Here is an 18,241-nt window from a genome sequence, read left to right as displayed (position 1 = left end):
ATCCTTGTTCTTGTCACTGAGTTCATCAGTACCATTTTTAGATTCCGTATATGTGAGTTAGCATACAATATTTAATTCATGTTGTTTTTATAGCACATAACATTTGCTTCTTTCATTCTTGTCTCCACCCCCTTTGACACCAACTTTTTCCAACCAGTCATCCTGGATTAACTACGCATCTCTAGGAAACCTTCTCTGCCTACTCCAGTCCATATGAAACACTTTCTCTGCCCTTTCAGTGCATTTCTAGTTTATATGCACATTTCTTGCTATGCAAGCAAAAGTTTTCTTCCTATGTGGAAACACGAGCAATCATCAATCCGCATCATAATTCTTATAAAAATGTCAGCATTGATATTTTTATTCACAAGAAGAATAAGATCAAAAGTCACTTTCTTAATATTTATGTATTCCTGAAAAAACATTCTATATAGATTTGAAACATTACACGACTGTAATCAATTTCTGCAGCAACAGCAAATTGCATCTTTAGCTCTGCATATTTAACTAGTGTTCAGAGGCTGTGGATACTAGTCAGAAACAGTCGTGACACACAAAATACACCCAGAACCCAATTTTGTATGTGATAAGCTTTCTTTTAAAATTTAAAGCTAAAATACTATTTTTGAGACAAGAGCAGGACACAGGAATTCACTCTGTGAATTACCTAACCTACATCAAATGATTGCTAAGAATACAGGGATAATTCCAGAACTTGACTTTCTGTGCCTTAGTGTGGACTCCTGAAAGGCTGCAGTGCGGTCTTATATAAGTAGAAAAATAGAAAGCACATGGAAACAAGCACGTACAATGTGACATTTTCAGCTTTGTGTTATATTTCTTTCCTATAACCTGCAATCGAGCAATTAAAAGAATCTTCCCATGAGACTCTGCACTTGGGTAGTTCCGTGTGTCCAGAAGGACCATGGCAGAGTTGAAAGTTCCTCCACGCAGCTGTGCACAGCCGGACAGTTTGATTGGAGTCTGGGGCAGGGGCAGGGTCTGACTGGTCACAGTCAGGACCAGAGATTATTTGCAGTCAACTGCCCTGAAGGAAATGTGGTCTGCAACTACTTTGGTGATTTGGAAAACGGAATGAAAGGGGAAAAGGGAACCCAGGCTACCCAGGCGTCCCCACCACTTTCTGTTGTACCCACTTAGCATATGCAGGCAGGACAACAATCAAATGAAAAACATTTCCAGGCGTGAACCGCAAAGGTCAGTCTCTGGCTGTGCGGGACAATAGGGGTCTGGCCTTCTCTTCTCCTCCAAAGGGATGAAGGAGTCTTCATGAAGAGACGTTTTCTCCGCGAAGATTCTAAACCCCAGCGGGTTCCGCAAACTCCAGGGCTGGGAAGCTACTGGCAAGGGCCGGGGGGAGGGGAGTCGCTCTGTGAATCACTGACCTGGGACCCGGCCCGTAAACGACAACCGCGCCCCTCCGCCCGCCCCCCCCCCGCCCCCCCGCGCGCGCGACCCCGGCCGGCGGCACGCTCCCCGCAGCGCTGCGCCCGCGCCCGCGCCCCCGCCCCCGCTGCGCCGCGGCGCGCACAGCCCGGCCCGAGCGCGCACCCGGCACACAGGCGCCGCCGCGCTCGGAGCGCTCAGACCGCGGCCGCAGGCGCCCAGGGAGACCGAGTCCCGCACGCCCCACACGCGCCTTGCCTAGCGGCTCCCGGGCCCGCGAGCACCGCGCGTCCTCTCCTCGGTTGTCTCCTTCTCTCTCTCTCTCACACACACACACACACACACACACACACACAGACACGCGTGCGCGCACACACACACCCTCGCACCAATCTGTTCACTGGAGGAGAAAACATTTCCTTGGCGCCCTCTCCCTCTCCATTCAGACACGCCGAGGAGCCGCGCGGTGGGAGCCCCCCGGGTCGTCTGGAAATGCGAATCCTAAAGCGCTTCCTCGCCTGTATTCAGCTCCTCTGTGTCTGCCGCCTGGGTGAGTGATGAGACCTCGGCGGGGTTTCACCTCCGGGATCGTCTGGGACACGGGTGGGGGGATTTCAGAGCTTTCGGTACTTGCTGCCGCGCCGCCATGTAGCAAGCGGGCAAGAGGCACGGCGGACTGGGGAGCCCACCGCGTCGCGGCGGCACGACGGGGGTCGGCCGCGTGGGAGAGTGCGCCCCCTCCCCACCTCGCACCTCCGCCACCGTCCACCTGCCCGCGGGGATGCTGCTCCCGCCGCCGGGGGAGGGGGGCTTGCCTCTCACGCTCCCTGTCCTCGCAGCTCTTCTGTCTCCTCTCTGCAAAGTGTGCAAAGAGCCTTTTAGATACACATAAAAAGATGAACAAAACCGTGGTGCGGGGCTACGTACTGTATCGCATTCTTGCTGTTAAGTTCATGCTGCGGATATTATGGGCTTGAGTGAGAAATACACGTGTCTGATGTGAATTAAACACACACGCGCGCGCGCGCGCACACACACACACACACACACACGCCCAAAAGGTAGGAACAGGAACAGGCACCAACCTGACTTTTCAGTGTTTTTCAGTACTTTAAATTTAATCACATTCAAGTCTGGGCAGTTACTTAAAAAAAAAAAGTTTCAATCAAAATTTCTATCAGCGTTTTGCCACTGCTGCCAGAGTCAGAGGAGAGCTGCAGGTTGATATAGTTATTCAGGAATTCATCTTTCACCCACCACCTTCCAGGTCACACATTTAATACTGAAACTGCCTTCTGAAATAGCCAGTTAGAATATTTACCTGGGATATAGATTCAAGTGTTCCGGGCACTTTCTGGAAGGATTGTACGACTGGATTTTTGTATTTTATCAAAGAAATGTCTTTTTTCCTTTATGAAGATATTTTCTTACGATGTAATGTAATAGGTTTGGGGACATTAACCTGAAAGTAAGAAAATGTGCCTCAGTTTGTGAATACATGTATTTTACTCTTTTCAGTTAGAGTGTCCTAATTTGTTTTAGATTGTTCATAATAAAGTAGATATTATCCTATATTTTCATCCAATAGATGGTGCTGCTCTTGGCACAGTAACCTTTACAAAAAGAAGTAATTTCCATGTTATAACTAATGGGAATTGCATTGCAAATATGGTGATAATTGCCAATAGCCTGCTAAATACATGGACATAATTTAAATTCTAAAAGCTTTAAGAAAGTGCTCAGGGATGATATGATGCACACGGTTGGCATTTAAGACTTGCAAGGAATCTGGTCCTGGTTTTCTCTAAAATCATGCAATTGATTCTGGAGAAGGGAAGAGGTATTTTAAAAGTGCTGTGGTCATCGAATACACACCTGTTGAATTTACATTTCTGTTACAGATCTGTTTTAACAACAAAGCCAGATCTTCTTGGTACTTAGACTATTATTTAAAGAAAATCTCACTGTAGTATAGAAATAAACCGGAGGATATTGATTCGTATGCCATCTAAACCCGCATGCCCTGAGTATATTGTGAAGTTTTAAAACTGAAGTATAATTTACATGGCATACAGTTCATCTTTTTAAATTGTTCAGTTCAGTGGGTTTTAGTATATTCACAAAGTTGTGCAACCATCACCACTATCTAATTATAGAACATTTTAACAACCCCAAAAAGAAACTCCACGAACAGTCATTCTCTCTGACCCTAGCCCTGGCAACCACTAATCTACTTTCTTTTTCTATAGATGTATCTATTCTGAGCACTTATATACATAGGATCGTATGATATGTGGCTTCTGGTGTCTGGCTTCATTCACTTAGCATAATGTTTTCAAGATTCATCTATGTTGTAGCATGTATCAGTACTTCATTACTTTTTGTGGCTGAATGCTATTCCATTTCAATACACCATGTTTTGCAAAGGCTTTTCTCAATAAAGCATTATTAGTAGCCTGTTGCTTGGGGTTTATAGATTTCATTTTATTGGAGATTTTCTTTAACACTTTGATGACGTAAAATTTAACTGGAAAGCATTAAATGAATTAAGAGTTTCACTACTTTATGTGATAATATTGAACGTGAGCTTGTATTAGAATTCAAAATGTGGGGTTTTTGAGACTAGCAGGTGAATACTTTTGTATCCCTTCCCATTTTAACAAAGTTGGCCTTTTACATTGTTGCCTACAGACTAACCTAGGGGCCTTGGCTACCTCAGATGGAATGAATATCTGATCTTGGGATAGGATATTTTGAAAAACTGAGGCACATTATCTACAAATGAAAAATTCCGTCTCCACTTCAATTATTTTACTGTCAGCATCTACTGTTGTATTTGTGGATGTATTTACTACTCATCCTCAGTGTCTCTGGAGCCAGTGAGGTGACCCGGCACGTGTAATAGATGCTCAGGAAAGGTCCGCCCACTGAGACTTGCTGTGCAGGATGACAGCTCTGATACAATCTGAATGTTAGGCCGTCATCCTTACCATTATCCAGAAACAAGATGTAGAATTCACTAAGGTGTTCATGGTTAGCAATTAAGAACGTCATAATGACCTTTTCACTTTTTGTGTCCAAAATGTCCTGATTATTTTGAACTGGACATAGGGACCAATTTCTTCTTTCAAATAACTCTCCAAACAGAAAAATCCTCATTAGATTATGTGGAGTGAAACAAATTCTTTCTTTCCAAGTTATTACTAGGGACCACTAGAAACTAAAGAACATTATGGGATTTTGGGGGGGAGGTGGTTAAATCTACCTGTGAGTTCTGCTATTTGTATAATCATATCAAATGTTTTTGCCAGAATTAACTAGATCACAGTTCTTAAACTTTAAGGTACATCAGAGGCACCAGGAGAACTTGTAAAAGCACAGATTGTGGGGTCCACCCTGAAAAGTTTCTGATTCCGTAGGTCTAGGGTGGGGCTGAGAAGCTCAGTGTCTAACAAATTCCTAGGATACGCAGATGCTACTGGTCCAGGTCCACATTTTGACAACTACTGAGCTAGTTTGCCATTTAAGTGTCAATAAAGTTTCTGGATTATTAACAAGTTTTTACTGTGGACTTGATTTCGGCTACCTGGCTTAATATTATTTTTAAGAATCACACGAGGAGCACAACATTTAATGTTATTCAGCTGAAGGAGATTCTTAATTAGAGAGGCAGAAAATAAAGATGACTCCAAGATAATTCCCTAAGTAAATTTGGACCTTCTCTAAAATAATTGAGAGGTTTTCTGCTAGGTGGAGAACGAATGGAATGACTGTATAACTCTGGTTATTATTTGATTGTGACCCACTGAACAGGTAATGGGAAAATCTGCAGTGGCTTCCTGTAAGGAGGCTTAACTGTGAATCATAGAGGGGAGGTAGGTGCTTTAAGAGCTTTTAAGGAAGAATCGTTTCTTTCAACTAATGAGGATTCAGCATCTTTGAATTAATTGAGTTACAGCCATGCAAGTTACACTGAACTAAAATGTTTAAATATTACTGTTAAATTTGTAATGAATCAAATTCTGAACTTTTAAGTCATCTATTATTGCTTTAAGGGACACATTAACTACAAATTATACCTAATTCCTCTGCAAGAATTAATTGCTTAATTTACCTTGAGTAGGGAATTGGTAGAAGCCAGTATGTTGTGACACTCAGCTTGGTCTATTTATCTTCTGAAGATAAATTGTAACCAGGAATAGAAAATATTTATACCTTTTTCCCCCAAATAATAACTAGTCTCCATTCAGAAAATTAATTACTTTTGATTTGCAGAGTAGCAATTTTCTTTATTTCATCTCTCTCTCCTTTTTATGTAGACTATAGCTGCTTCCACTCAGGGAAGTTTGCCAGGATAAATCATTTCATTGATGAATTCATTTATTCTCTCATGTCTGCACTAGGCATTAGGGAACTTGCTGAAAATTTTATGTTGTGGGAATTTTGCTTCTGGCAAAAATTCAGGTTTTTCTGGAAGCATGCACTGCATTTCCTCATTCCCCTGACTCCAAGGAGATTTGAGTTTCATCTAAACTGGTAGCATTGCTTCACCACTCATTTGCCAACGGTTTAGACTATAGTATGAAAATGGAGCCTCCTCATTTGGGACCAGAGGACCTCAGAGGAAGGCCTTGATTAAGAAGCTGAGTTTGTGTTTTAGTTCCATTTACCATCTACTCAGTGCTTGCCAGGTACAGACCCAGTGCTGATCATTTCATGTACATTTTGTCATTCCATTCTCCCCAAAACTGTTTCAGATAGGGGTTTCATTTTACACATTTCGGCTGAGGAAACTGAGGGACAGAGAAGTCAGATGACTTACCTAACATTGCACACCCTGTTTCAGTCTATGTGTTCCTTCTGACTCTCAAGCCTGAGCCTTTTTCTTCTTTCATTCCTGAGAGATGAATTTGCTGTTTGCAATTTACTAGCTCGTTTCATATGAGATGTGATGCTATATTTCACGTTCCTGTTTGCTTTCTTGCAGATATCCATTCATGATTTTTCCCATGTGCTCCCATATTACTTTTTTCCCTTTTTTTTAATAAAAGGCATAATTTATCTTTTCTAGTGTACCATCTGAAAAGTTTTGACAAATGCATATAGTCAGGTAACAACCACCATGATCCCGATATAGAACATTCCCACCTGTACTCTTTTAACTACTCGTCCATTACAGGTCTCCTAAGTGCCCAGTGTCTGCTAGACACTAATCATTAAGCAGTGTCTCAACGTACAGAGTCCTAATACACATGATGCCCACGACCCAGCTGATCTGAATCAGTCCCCACATTGAAAACCTCCTTTAAATCTCACTTTGAAGACATTTTCTTCGTTTAGAACTAGTTGAGAATAACACTTTCCCAAATATCTCTTAATGTGTTAAATACCTTGACTTTCAAATATTTTAAAATGTTTCCCACTTCATCAAGAAGGCCGTTTGTAAAAGTCTGAACCAATTTAAACAGGACATATGTACATTTTGATTGTGCTTTAACTTTTAATGTCTGGTTGGGAGTAATTGCTGGCAGCAACCACAGTTTGCAAAAGGAAATCAGTTTTTGTCCATGTTTGTAATTCTTCAGGGGTGTGTATAACATACGTATGTGCATTAAGGGAAAGATTATTTGATCATATGGTATAGTCCTAAAACACTTATGTTTTAGAACTGTGCTGTATATTGCCATGACCACCAGGCATATGTAGGTATTTAATTTCAAATCTATTGAAATACATTGATTCAGTTCCTCAGTCACACCAGCCACATTTCAAATGCTCAGTTGGCACATGTGACTAGTGGTTGCCACGTGGGGCAGTGAACACATAGAACATTTATATCACTGAAGAAATTGTATTAAACGGTGCTGTTGTAGAATCAAAAGCTGATGAAGTATTGATTGATAGTATTGATGAGAAGTCAACTCAACTAAAAAGACTCCTAGAGTCATTAAAATTATTTGAACTATTGATGTATGTTGGTTATTTTTGGCCTGTGTTGTGTCAGCCACACAAAAATCACAGAGACATCCTGGTGGCTGGAGATAGAGCAGCAATAGATGAAGAACGTTATAGACTGGGGTTGAATGGGTGAGATTAGCTGCTGGTCCAGGAGTGAGAGCTCTCACAACTTATTTTCTGTAATTTGTTCTAGCATTCACTACGTTGCTTTGCATTGTCTCTCCCTAGCTAGATGAACTCCTTGAGGGCAAAGACTGTACTTCATTCCTCGTTGGACTTAGCATTCTTGGGCTTAGCACCTATAGTAGGTGCTTAATAAATCTGTAATACAGTACTGTGAAGCTTCTTGGATAGCTGTAGGTTTTTGCTGTTGAAATCAGCCAGTTTCTTCTGGCCTTTCCTTCTTTTGATTCTAATCTCAATTCAAGAGTTAGATCAGCATTGACCTTTAGCCATCCATCTTTAATGCCATTTCTGGCACCAGACCTTCACTTTCTTTGATTCTTCCAGAAATGCACCTAAGCATCACCTAGATCCCAACACTATCTGTGCATAAAAAGTATAGCCCCCGTGATAGATACTGCATGTGTGGTGCCAGGAGCAATTTTGAGTGTGCATTTAATTCTAGATGAGTTGGCAGCAATGAAGCTTGGATATGTCCTGGGGGCAGGGCATCAAGTATGTGTGTGTGTGTGAGCAAGCATGCTTACCTGTTAGGGAGAAGAGGGCAGTGGGGGCGGGGAGTGGTCAGTAATGAGAAATAAAGTATCTTGATCCCATGAAGACAGTATTTTTAGTCAATCAAAAGCCATCATGTTGGATTAAGTCCTCTCTAGTCAAGCTGGCCATAAGAAGTAGTAGCCCAAGACAGTTCTGGAAAGCAGATAAATGACAGGAAGTACAGTTATATTATGTGGATATTCGTGCTTTTGGAATTTATCTGAAGTTTTATCATTAATCTCAGAGATGATATACTGCATCTGGCTCAGCCCTGTGCATAGCAGATGTTCAGCAAATATTTGAATTTAGGGCTTCCTAGGTGGCGCAGTGGTTAAGAATCCGCCTGCCAATGCAGGGGACACTGGTTCAATCCCTGCTCCTGGAAGATCCCACATGCCACAGAGCAACTAAGCCCGTGCGCCACAACTATTGAGCCTGCGCTTTAGAGCCCCTGAGCCACAGCTATTGATCCCATGTGCTGCAGCTACTGAAGCCCACGTGCCTAGAGCCCATGCTCCACAACAAGAGAGGCCATGGCAATGAGGAGCCCGCGCACCACAACGAAGAGTAGCCCCTACTCATCGCAACTAAAGAAAGCCCGCGCACAGCAAAAAAGACCCAACACAGCCAATTAAATAAATAAATAAATGAATTTATTTTAAAAATTTTGAATTTAGTTAAATTCAGATGGAACAGGGCATGGGATGAGTTAGAAATTTTCACAGGTGTTAAAAGCAGAAACAAGTTTTGCTCTTCGATTAGGATCTTTGCTTTATTTTCTTCTCACTCACTTTCCTTTCTTTTATTGGCTTCTATTTCCTTTTTACCTCACTTCCTTTAATCACGACTTTAAGGTTTAAAAATATTTAATATTGCTCAGCATTGTGATGAAGAATTTGATAGGAAAAAGATTGACACTATTCAATACCATTATTTAAAAATATTTTTGATGTGCTAATATAATTTGGGGAGCTTTGTAGTGAACATAATTTTAAAAGTATGTGTTAATGTTTCTTTCTGCCTAAAAATTCTGTGTTAAAGTGGGCAGATTATCTTTTTTTTTTTTTTTTTGCTTCTGTTATGTACAGATATTAGAGTAAACATGAATATTCGGAGTCCTGGTTAATGTGAACTTTCTGGTTTCAGTCAGTAAGTATGCATTAATTTATGTACACTGACAAAAGATAAATTTTTTACAAATTTCCTTGGAAATATAGTCTTTATACATTTGGAAAGAATAATTTATTAATTAGGAGGAAAGAAGGACTTCCTGTTAAAATATTCATAACGATGTCCGCAGGTAACTTTCCATTCTTGGAAAATCATTCTATCATTCTTTTTCTCTACCTTCCCTGTTTATTCCATAATTTTTCTGTTCTTTCACTGTCACTGACTAACTGCTTATTTCTTGATGTGCATAGCTCTGACATATTTACTTACTTAAAGATAAGTCTTAATACTAGACATTTTCTCTGAACTGATTATCTCAGAACCTTGAGTAGGAATAAAAGAAAATGTTGCTGTTTAAAATGATCTCTTTTTGCAGAGATCCTGGTTACCACCAGAGTCCTGATTGTGTGCTTGGAATAACAAAATGCTGGCCAGATATAAGGAACTTTCTGGATTTTCTCATGGCTTTCAGTCACCTGCTCATCAGTTTAAAAATTATTTCTGTAATAACATCTTTGCCCTTGCATTCTGGCACGTTTTCTTGAAGAGGATACATAAGGGTGACGTCTCACCTGGCACACAGAATTGTGCAGAATCTTGGTCTGCCTATCAGAGAGTGTGTTGCACATGTGATATCCTTGTCATGTTTGTTTCAGTGTGAAAGAAGTTTGATAACCATTGATCTAGGTCAGTAGTTCTCAATCCTGGCTGCACTTTGAAATTATCTGGTCTTATGGATTGAATGTTTGTATCCCCCCAACATTCCTTTGTTGAAGTCCTAACCCCCAATGTGATGGTATTTGGAGGTGGGACCTTGGGGAGGTAACTAGTTTCAGGTGAAATCATGAAAGTGGAATCCCCTTGATGGGATTAATGTCCTTGTAAGAAGAGAGACACCAGAGCTCTCTTTCTTTCTATCATGTGAAAACACAGAGAGAAGGCAGCTGTCTGTAAGCCAGGAAAAGCGCTTTCTCCAGGAACCAAATCTGCTAGCCCCTTGATCTTGGACTTCTCAGTCTCTAAAACTGTGAGAAATAAATATTTAAGCCATCCAGTCTACGGTATTTTTTATAGCAACCTGAGCTCACTATATACCAGGGGAACTTTTAAAACATACTGATGTCTGGGCCCTACCCTGGATCAAGTACATGTGTGGGTGGGGGGCCCAGACATGAATATTTCCTTAAAACTCCCTAGGTGATTACAGAGTACAGCCAGCATTTGAAACGACAGATCTAGGTCAACCTCCTGATGCTACTAATCCTAGTTCATTTTTCTTAAGGAAGATATATTGGCAAGTTTCACGCCATGCTAAAACAAAGCTAATGCCACAGAACAAAGGCCCTGGAAAACTTCCCATCCCTCTCTCCTCCTCTTAAGATAGTTTCAGTTTCAGAGTAACCCTAGAAGGAGGAGTATGGACTATAGTGGTTGACCTCATAGTCTTTGAAAGCCAGAGGAACTTCAGGAGGCCAGACAGTCTTGGAGTTGGTCCAGAGATTCAAGTCTATCAGCAGATGGGAGGATTCCTGAACCACTCCGAGACAGGAGACACAAGTGCATTTATCAGGACGTGGGCACATAATATCTTCCGTTTAGTCAATGACACATATTCTCACTGTTCCCTTGTCTTATTTATTTTCTTTCTCCATGCATAATTTGCTTGAGTCAGCATTGTTATTTTCTGTTACGTAGTAGATACAGGATTTAGCTGTATCTTTTCATTTCAGCAATTTATTTTGCGTGTGTGTTTTTAAAATTACATTTTCATGATTGACTAGGTCTAGGCTCTTTGTTTTTACTATATTTGAAAAGCACTAATAGCTCCATTTAAAAGTTAACAGAGAACTTTTTTAGATGGACCAAACAATGATTTTAATATTCTTAATCATTAAATGGTGAGAACACAAGCACACAATTCACTGAATCTTTATTGCGTACCTTGTTTGTGATAAATATTCTCCTAGAGAGTACATTCCTCTAACGGTCTGCTAAGCCTTTGAAAGAGGGAAAGATCCACACATAAGTAGCTCTCATACATGGCAGAGTTTGCAGAATATGAAAGCATGAGTTGTGAGTAGGTTAAATTCACCTCTGGGAACATTTCTAAGAGGAGATAGGTTAGATGGAGACCCTGGATGGTAGAAGGGTAAGTCTTCAAGGGCCACTGTTGGGGGGAAGGGTATTAGTGACAAAAAGGATGACATACACAAAAGCATGGAGTAAGAATAAGAATGTGATGTTTAGAGGGAGGGGAAAACATTGGGAGAGGTGTGTATTAGTGGAAAAGTTTCAAATGGTAGGTAGGATTTTCAATGGCTAATTGAAGGGTTTGGAGTTTGGAATTTATCCAGTATATTATGAGGAGCTATTGAAGGGTTTTGAGCAGTGGAATGACTTGAGTAGATCTCTTTACTTTAGGAAGATAACTCCAGTATGTCACAGTGTAAGGTGGATTGGACCAGAGTAAGACTGGGAATCAGGAAGCTCAGTTAAAAGGCTATTACACTGTATCAAAGTGGAAATTGGATAGATCATTTGGAGGTATAATAATACCATCCTCTTTAAATAATACTTTAATGTTTAAAAGTATTTTCAAATACATTGCTTCGTATGATATAATTGTAATTGGTATAATTGCTAGGACCTGGTGCCATTTTCTGGAGAGTGAGTCATTGGTGGTCCTCAAGGGAACGTCCTCCCTGGGAAGGTGAAGATGTAGCAAGGACCATATAGAGTCAGAGAAATATCCAGGAAGGAAAATGGAGGCAGCAAATACATACAGTTCTACAGAATTTGATAATTAGAAGGGAAAAAAAGAAGAGAGAGAAATAGAGGAAGGCAGCTTGAAGACTGCTTATGTATTGAATGGTAGAACTCCACATTTAGAGTCTACAGGGTAAACATTTGCCCTGAACTGATCAACTCAGTGACTTGAGAGTAATAAGAAGAAATGGTGCTGATTAAAATGATCTCTTTTTGTTGATTTTAGTAGAGATCATAGTCACAACTCTTAAAAAAACACTTTGTTTTCTTAAGGATAGAAAGATTTGAGTATCTTCGTATTGTCAAGTTAATTTTATCAAGTCTTATCAAAATTCTTTACTTCATTCACCTTTAAAATCCTTGTATTTGTCCTTTTTAAAATGAGCACAGGTATATTGTGACATTTTAGTCAGCTGTCTGCCAATAAGTAGGCTTTCTTAACATTCGTAATTTCGGATCGCTTGAAGGCTATTATGTTCCTATCACGTTAGCTAATATCTTTGTATATTGCTTGCAGCTTGTGTTTTACACTGAAAACAGTGCAATGGAAAATGATCCATAGAATAAGCTTCCCAGAATTTGTTTTGAAATTGATTTTAGCAAATTTTGTCTTTTAATTCGTGAAAAATACAATAGGATTTTATCTACTGTATGTCCCTTAAGATATATTAAGGATGCAAAAAGTCATAAATTAGTGAATCATTAAGTTTCAGAAAGGGATAAAGTGGCAGCTGTCAAGGATAGAAATGTAAGCATATTTTTCCTTGTGTGATGAAGAAACATAGCTACATGATGGTACATGAGTTGGATGCAAGACTTTTGTATTTAAGAAGTATGACTGAATGACTCTCCATAGTATTTGGTTATGGTCAAGTTTCCTTTGATGGCTTTCAGAGTGGGGAAATAACATGTAATATGCATATATATAAAGTATATTTATGTAAGTACTTTACATATAAACATATTTATATGTAATATGCATATATTATATATTATATAGATATGCATTTATACACACAATAATATATATATCTCCATGTTTTCCTGCTTCTCAAAACTGATATTGCCTTATTTTGAGCAAGAAAAGATTACATCCTTTGGGAAAATCATTAAGTTTAATAATGGGAGTTATCCTGGATATTTTCAGCCTGACTTTTCCTGCCTCCAGCATAAAGAAAGGAGAGGAGGAAGGTCTGCCTTTTCCTGTGACCTGAATATAGTGCTGTTCTTCTCCGAAGGGGTTGAGTCTGGTTGAGGTCAATGGAACTTATTTCATCAGGTCCTCAGTGAACAGCCACTGTGCACTTATCACTGTGCTTGACTTTAATCGTTTTTCTCTTTGAGGAGTTAATCTGGTTACAGATATAAAATGAACCCTGGTGGGAGCATACCAGAATAGAGAATAATGAAATGCATGTTATATTGTATGAATCAGATTTTAAGTCTGTGGAAAGCCATTAAAAAAAAGGAGAGACAAAATAAAGATGTGAATTCATTTAAAAAATGTCTCTGTGAACATATGAGCAGCAGTTCCTCTTTCTAAACCTGGAGCATTTACTGTTTCATTCAATAATTTAAGCATTTTTTGTGTCCCCTTCAATATTCTACCCTAGTGTAAGTAGCAAAATATGTGAACAAAATGTGCAGGTTAAAACACTCCTCTTGTATGTTCTGTTCAACACGTACTTACTGCTAAGAAGATGTCACATAATTTCCATAATTAAGTCTGTCCCAATTTGAGGCTAAAATTTTGGTGGTGGCAGCTGCTATTTTGTGACAAAGGTAAACTCTTGGTGCTAAAATTTCAAAGAATGAGTTGATATGCATATGATTCTTGGCTAAAAGTCCATCAGAATGGGGCAAGAATTTTGGATGTAGATAGCAATGCTTTCTGCAAAATGGATTCCTGGAAAGAAGCACAAAGAATGAAATCATTTTTAATTAGCCCGTATGGCTAGTACATATTGCCCTTAACTCCTTTACAATGCAGCACAATCTGGGCATCATCCATCCCACAAGAGAACATCCCATAATGCTTCTCTCTGGCCTGTGATTGCAACTTATTTTCTTCCTAAATTTTCATTACATTTTAGCTATTTAGTATTCTTGGCAGAAGTTAAGAACACACAAGATGCTTCTTTGTTCCTCCATAATTTATTCAGAATTTTACACCAACCCCTCCACCCCCTCCCCCAAATGATTAAACACCCATATGAAAGTATTCCGATTCTCTACTTGGCGGGAGGTTTTCAAGGTGGCTGGTTTCTCCTCTCCTCCCCTCTCCCCTCCATCTCCTCCACATTTTATAATTAGAATTTTACAGTGTCTATTGGAAAAAATAAAGCAACTGTTAGTTTTTACAAACGTGATGAGAGATTATGTTGTATTAGGCACAACGCCATTCAGGCAGTGAAGATAAGAAAATATTTAGCCAAATAATCTCTCGACTAATAATAATGGCATATAAACCCTTTTACTGTAGGATGGATTGGGTCTTCTCTGAATACTGGCAGAGAGTGTGTACTTCCACACAGTGAGCTTTCCCTTTTAACTACATGGGGAGTGCTGACTTTTTCAAATGTGAGGCTTTGAGACTGTAGTACACAGTCTGCTGGAGATTTGTTTGGGTGATTGCATTACCGGAGAAAACTCACTGAAAGTAGGTCATCAGCAAAAGATTGATATACACTTTTTTGTGTGGAAGTAATTATGCTTGTTTATTGCATTCTGTTACATTCTAATATGCCAGACTATGCAGTGCCAGGGAGAAAATATGTTCACATAATTCCACTCAGGATTTGTAGCCTGGAGTGTAAGTTGCCACTGATTAAACCTCTCAAGATTCTTATATGGCACTCAATAATAAAGACGGAAAAGTTTCCTGCATATTGCTGTGTTCTTGCTCCATCACCTATAAATCACAGACACACATATTAGTTGATCAAAATACATCTGGAAAGTTCTACTCTATTAAATCTCCTTTCTCTCTCAGGCACATGCACGCACACACACACAAGCCATGAAAATAGCAACAAACGCATCTCTTATTAATTTAGGAAATCCTCACCAACCTGCTCTTTTGCCAAAATGTATACAGTTCAATAAACACACTATAGTCATTTCTTACTTGACATAAATCATTGCTTGTCGAAGGCCAACGTTAAAAAGGCCTTTTGCAAGTCTGTAGAATGGATATTGGCATGCTTTTAGGAACCTTCATCTTAGGAGAAAGATTTTCCTTTTATGGACTGTTTCTCTGTAATTCTCAGAAAGAAATTCTCCTGCATCTGATTTCAGTAATGAAACACAATACAGGAATGAGGGTCTCCATCTCTGGAAACCATGAGAAAATAATAAATCGAATTTTATGTTGTTCCTACTTATTATGGGGAAGAACCCAGAGGTTCATGTAACTCTTGATATTATATGATGTCCTTAGCAGAGTATGCAAGATACTTCAAAACCTGAACTCAGTCTACCTGTCCAACTTGTCCTGAAGCTCCTCACCTATGAGCCTTCATTTGGGCTCAGGTTTTTCCTTTTTCTTTGGTGCCTTGTGCCTCCTTGCATTCCTAGTTGTCTTTCATCTGCACTGTGAAGTCTTCTCTGACACATCACTGTTCTCGGCCAGAGAGGGGGACACCTCACTCATACTGTATTTCAGCTGTTTCCATAGCTCTCTCCCTTGAAGGAGTCTGGTCTCAAGACTCTAAGGAGGCCTGGCCCATGTAGTAGGTGCTCAGTTAATACTTGTGTCCTAAGTCAGTGAGTGACATTCCTTCCAAAGCAGTCACTCTGAAAACAGAAACTACAACAGAATCTATCTAGTCAAATGGAAATATTGCCACCACCTCAGCTCATTCAGTGCACTCCTGGGCAGGGTGAGAAACTTGGGATCACATTCCCAGCATTCGGAATTAGAATTCAATTCACCCTCAAACTCACTCAATCCCTCTTATTTAAAAAAAAAAAAAAACTAACTAAAAGTAGGTCAATCAAATCACATTCTCATTTTAACAGGTCCAAGAGTCTATATAGATTTTGAACTGAATTGGCAAACGATCGTAGAAAACTTCCTAAGGGCTTTTTACCCTTGGCATTCAGACTTTTAAGAAAGAAAATTAAGTGATTGGAATAGAGTACAATAGTGAATGCAGAAGAAGGGAAGAACGATGACTGTGGCCAGAAACAGGAGAGAAAGAGAACTATAAGTTTCTTTATTCTAAGTAGCAGTGGGAGAATCTACTCGTTGGCCTGCACAGCGGATGCACCATTTCTATGGCTAAGTTTTCCCTGTATTTCCTGTCAAGCCAGGGTTTTCATGAAACAAAAAGATACCGGATCCCTCTTGCTAACACCTCCTCATCCCTCCAACACCCCAGCGAGCTCCAGCCAAAAGCATTTCTCTCAGTTCTTTTTATCCATTTTTTTTTTTTAAACCAAGAACAAGATCTGAGATATGTGAGATCCTGTTTGATTCAAGCATGGAGAAAATACTGTATATTTTACAGCCACTGGCTACCTGTTGCTGTCAATAGCTGTATTGTCGGCATTTTATCTTGGATCCAGTTCTTTAAAATTTTGGAGCAGCCTAAGTTTTAGATTTGTAGAGTTAAAGCTATATTTTTTTTTTTTGGAAAAGAAAAAATCGCTATTCTTGGTACCTGAAAGTCTTAAAAAACGTGAGAATAGCAGAATTATGCCTTGCCCTGCTTGAGGGGCTGTGAGGACATTCTAAAACTACATTTTATGACAAGAATCAGAGTATCTTTTCTTTGGGCTGCTGACCTTGTTTACAGCTTAGCTGGAGAGTCCGCAAGAAGACATGCAAAACACAAAGATTATGAAAACAAAAGTCTATCGAGATGGGACAAATATTTAGTGACATACTATAGAAGTTAGTGTTCTGTTCAATTAAAATAGTTTAAATATTTATGAGGCTAACAGGCGCATAAAAAATATTTGCACAGGGTTTTTCAACTTCCCAATTCTGCGAACAGCAATGATAAGAAAATCTAATTCAGGAAAACTTATCCTGGTTAGAGTATAACAAACGATCCACTAAAATACATAATCACTTCTACTGAAAAATAGTCGTTAGTTTTAACTTAGAGTGAATTGAGTAATAGATAATTTAAGAAATTATTTCAAAATGTATGTTTTACTATGTCCAGGATAAAATGTAATCATTAAAATGTAGGAAATACAAAATTAAGAGAAAATAGAAGGTCTGAGGAAAATAACTATGATACTCAGATGTTTAATTAAGAGACACTGAAAAAACAGAGTGCTTGTTTAAATAAATAGTGATGCTTAATAGAATATTAGCTAGGTTATTAAAAACTTAAAATCTATTATTATATAATAGCTGGAAGCAGCAGTATTTGATGTGATGGAAAACTGACAAAGAGCTGCAAGCAATGATTAAGGCTCCTGTGAGACTTACTTTGGGAAGATCAGGATTTAAAACACAGTTATATAGGGAGTGAGTTAATTTATTGGAGTTTTAAAATTCTGAGCACAGAGAAGAATTTGTGGATTTAACATTAATTTTTAAGGGATGCAGCATTTCCATCCTGTTGTTTAAAGAGGCTTTATTTTAGTTATTTAAAATGAGACCTGAGTTAAACGTTCGGTATGAGAATCCTCGCACAAAAGTCAGCCATTATGGTTGTGGTTCTTTGGAGGCAATATTAATCATAATGCACAGTCCATGTTTTTGGAAAAGCTTACTGTGACTTCAGAAACTTTTGATAAGAAATTATGTTCTGTGCAAAAGCAGAAGGGCAATATGATATTAGAAAATGTAGGTAAGAGTTCTCGGAGTGATTTGGAAGAACTTCCATCCTGAAGCAAGGCTCTGTGCAAATGCTTACAGCTAAGGTCACATTTTTAGCAGCAGAATTTTTTTTTTTTTTTGGCATTATATCCACTCATAATGAAATCATTGATGTTTTCTTTCAAATTGTTAGCTTAACATATGATAATACAAAGTAATCAGTAAATGTGGTTAAAATAATGGGTGTCTCTTAACATGCTGTTAGCTCTACCATTAAAAAAATTCTCTCGACTTCTGCCCCATTTCTTCCTTCCAGTTACAGCTAAACTTTTGTAAAGTGTTTCCATATCCATTTGTTCTCCTCCCATTTACTCCTGAACCCACTCTAAACGGGATTCCATGTCCACCACTCAAAAAACTGTGCTCATCAGTTACACCAGC

At 39.2% G+C, this 18,241-nt stretch overlaps 1 protein-coding gene across 5 annotated transcripts in view; it reads left to right on the top strand.

Moving 5' to 3' along the window:
* The first annotated feature begins 1,553 nt into the window (after window positions 1-1,553).
* Window positions 1,554-18,241, top strand: part of PTPRZ1 (protein tyrosine phosphatase receptor type Z1) — a 177,183-nt gene continuing 160,495 nt past the window's right edge. For 3 of the 5 annotated variants that reach the window (XM_057731057.1, XM_057731054.1, XM_057731053.1), the window contains exon 1: window positions 1,554-1,957. In XM_057731057.1, coding sequence (XP_057587040.1) covers window positions 1,900-1,957 — 58 coding nt within the window. In that variant the 5' untranslated portion in view covers window positions 1,554-1,899. The remainder of the gene's footprint in view (window positions 1,958-18,241) is intronic. The other 2 variants (XM_057731056.1, XM_057731055.1) reach the window with 1 other exon arrangement.

The sequence above is a fragment of the Hippopotamus amphibius genome, chromosome 4 (assembly GCF_030028045.1).
Source record: "Hippopotamus amphibius kiboko isolate mHipAmp2 chromosome 4, mHipAmp2.hap2, whole genome shotgun sequence".
NCBI classification, from domain to species: domain Eukaryota; kingdom Metazoa; phylum Chordata; class Mammalia; order Artiodactyla; family Hippopotamidae; genus Hippopotamus; species Hippopotamus amphibius.
Note: the sequence above shows the minus strand (reverse complement) of the source record. Positions and strands in the feature narration are given on the sequence as shown.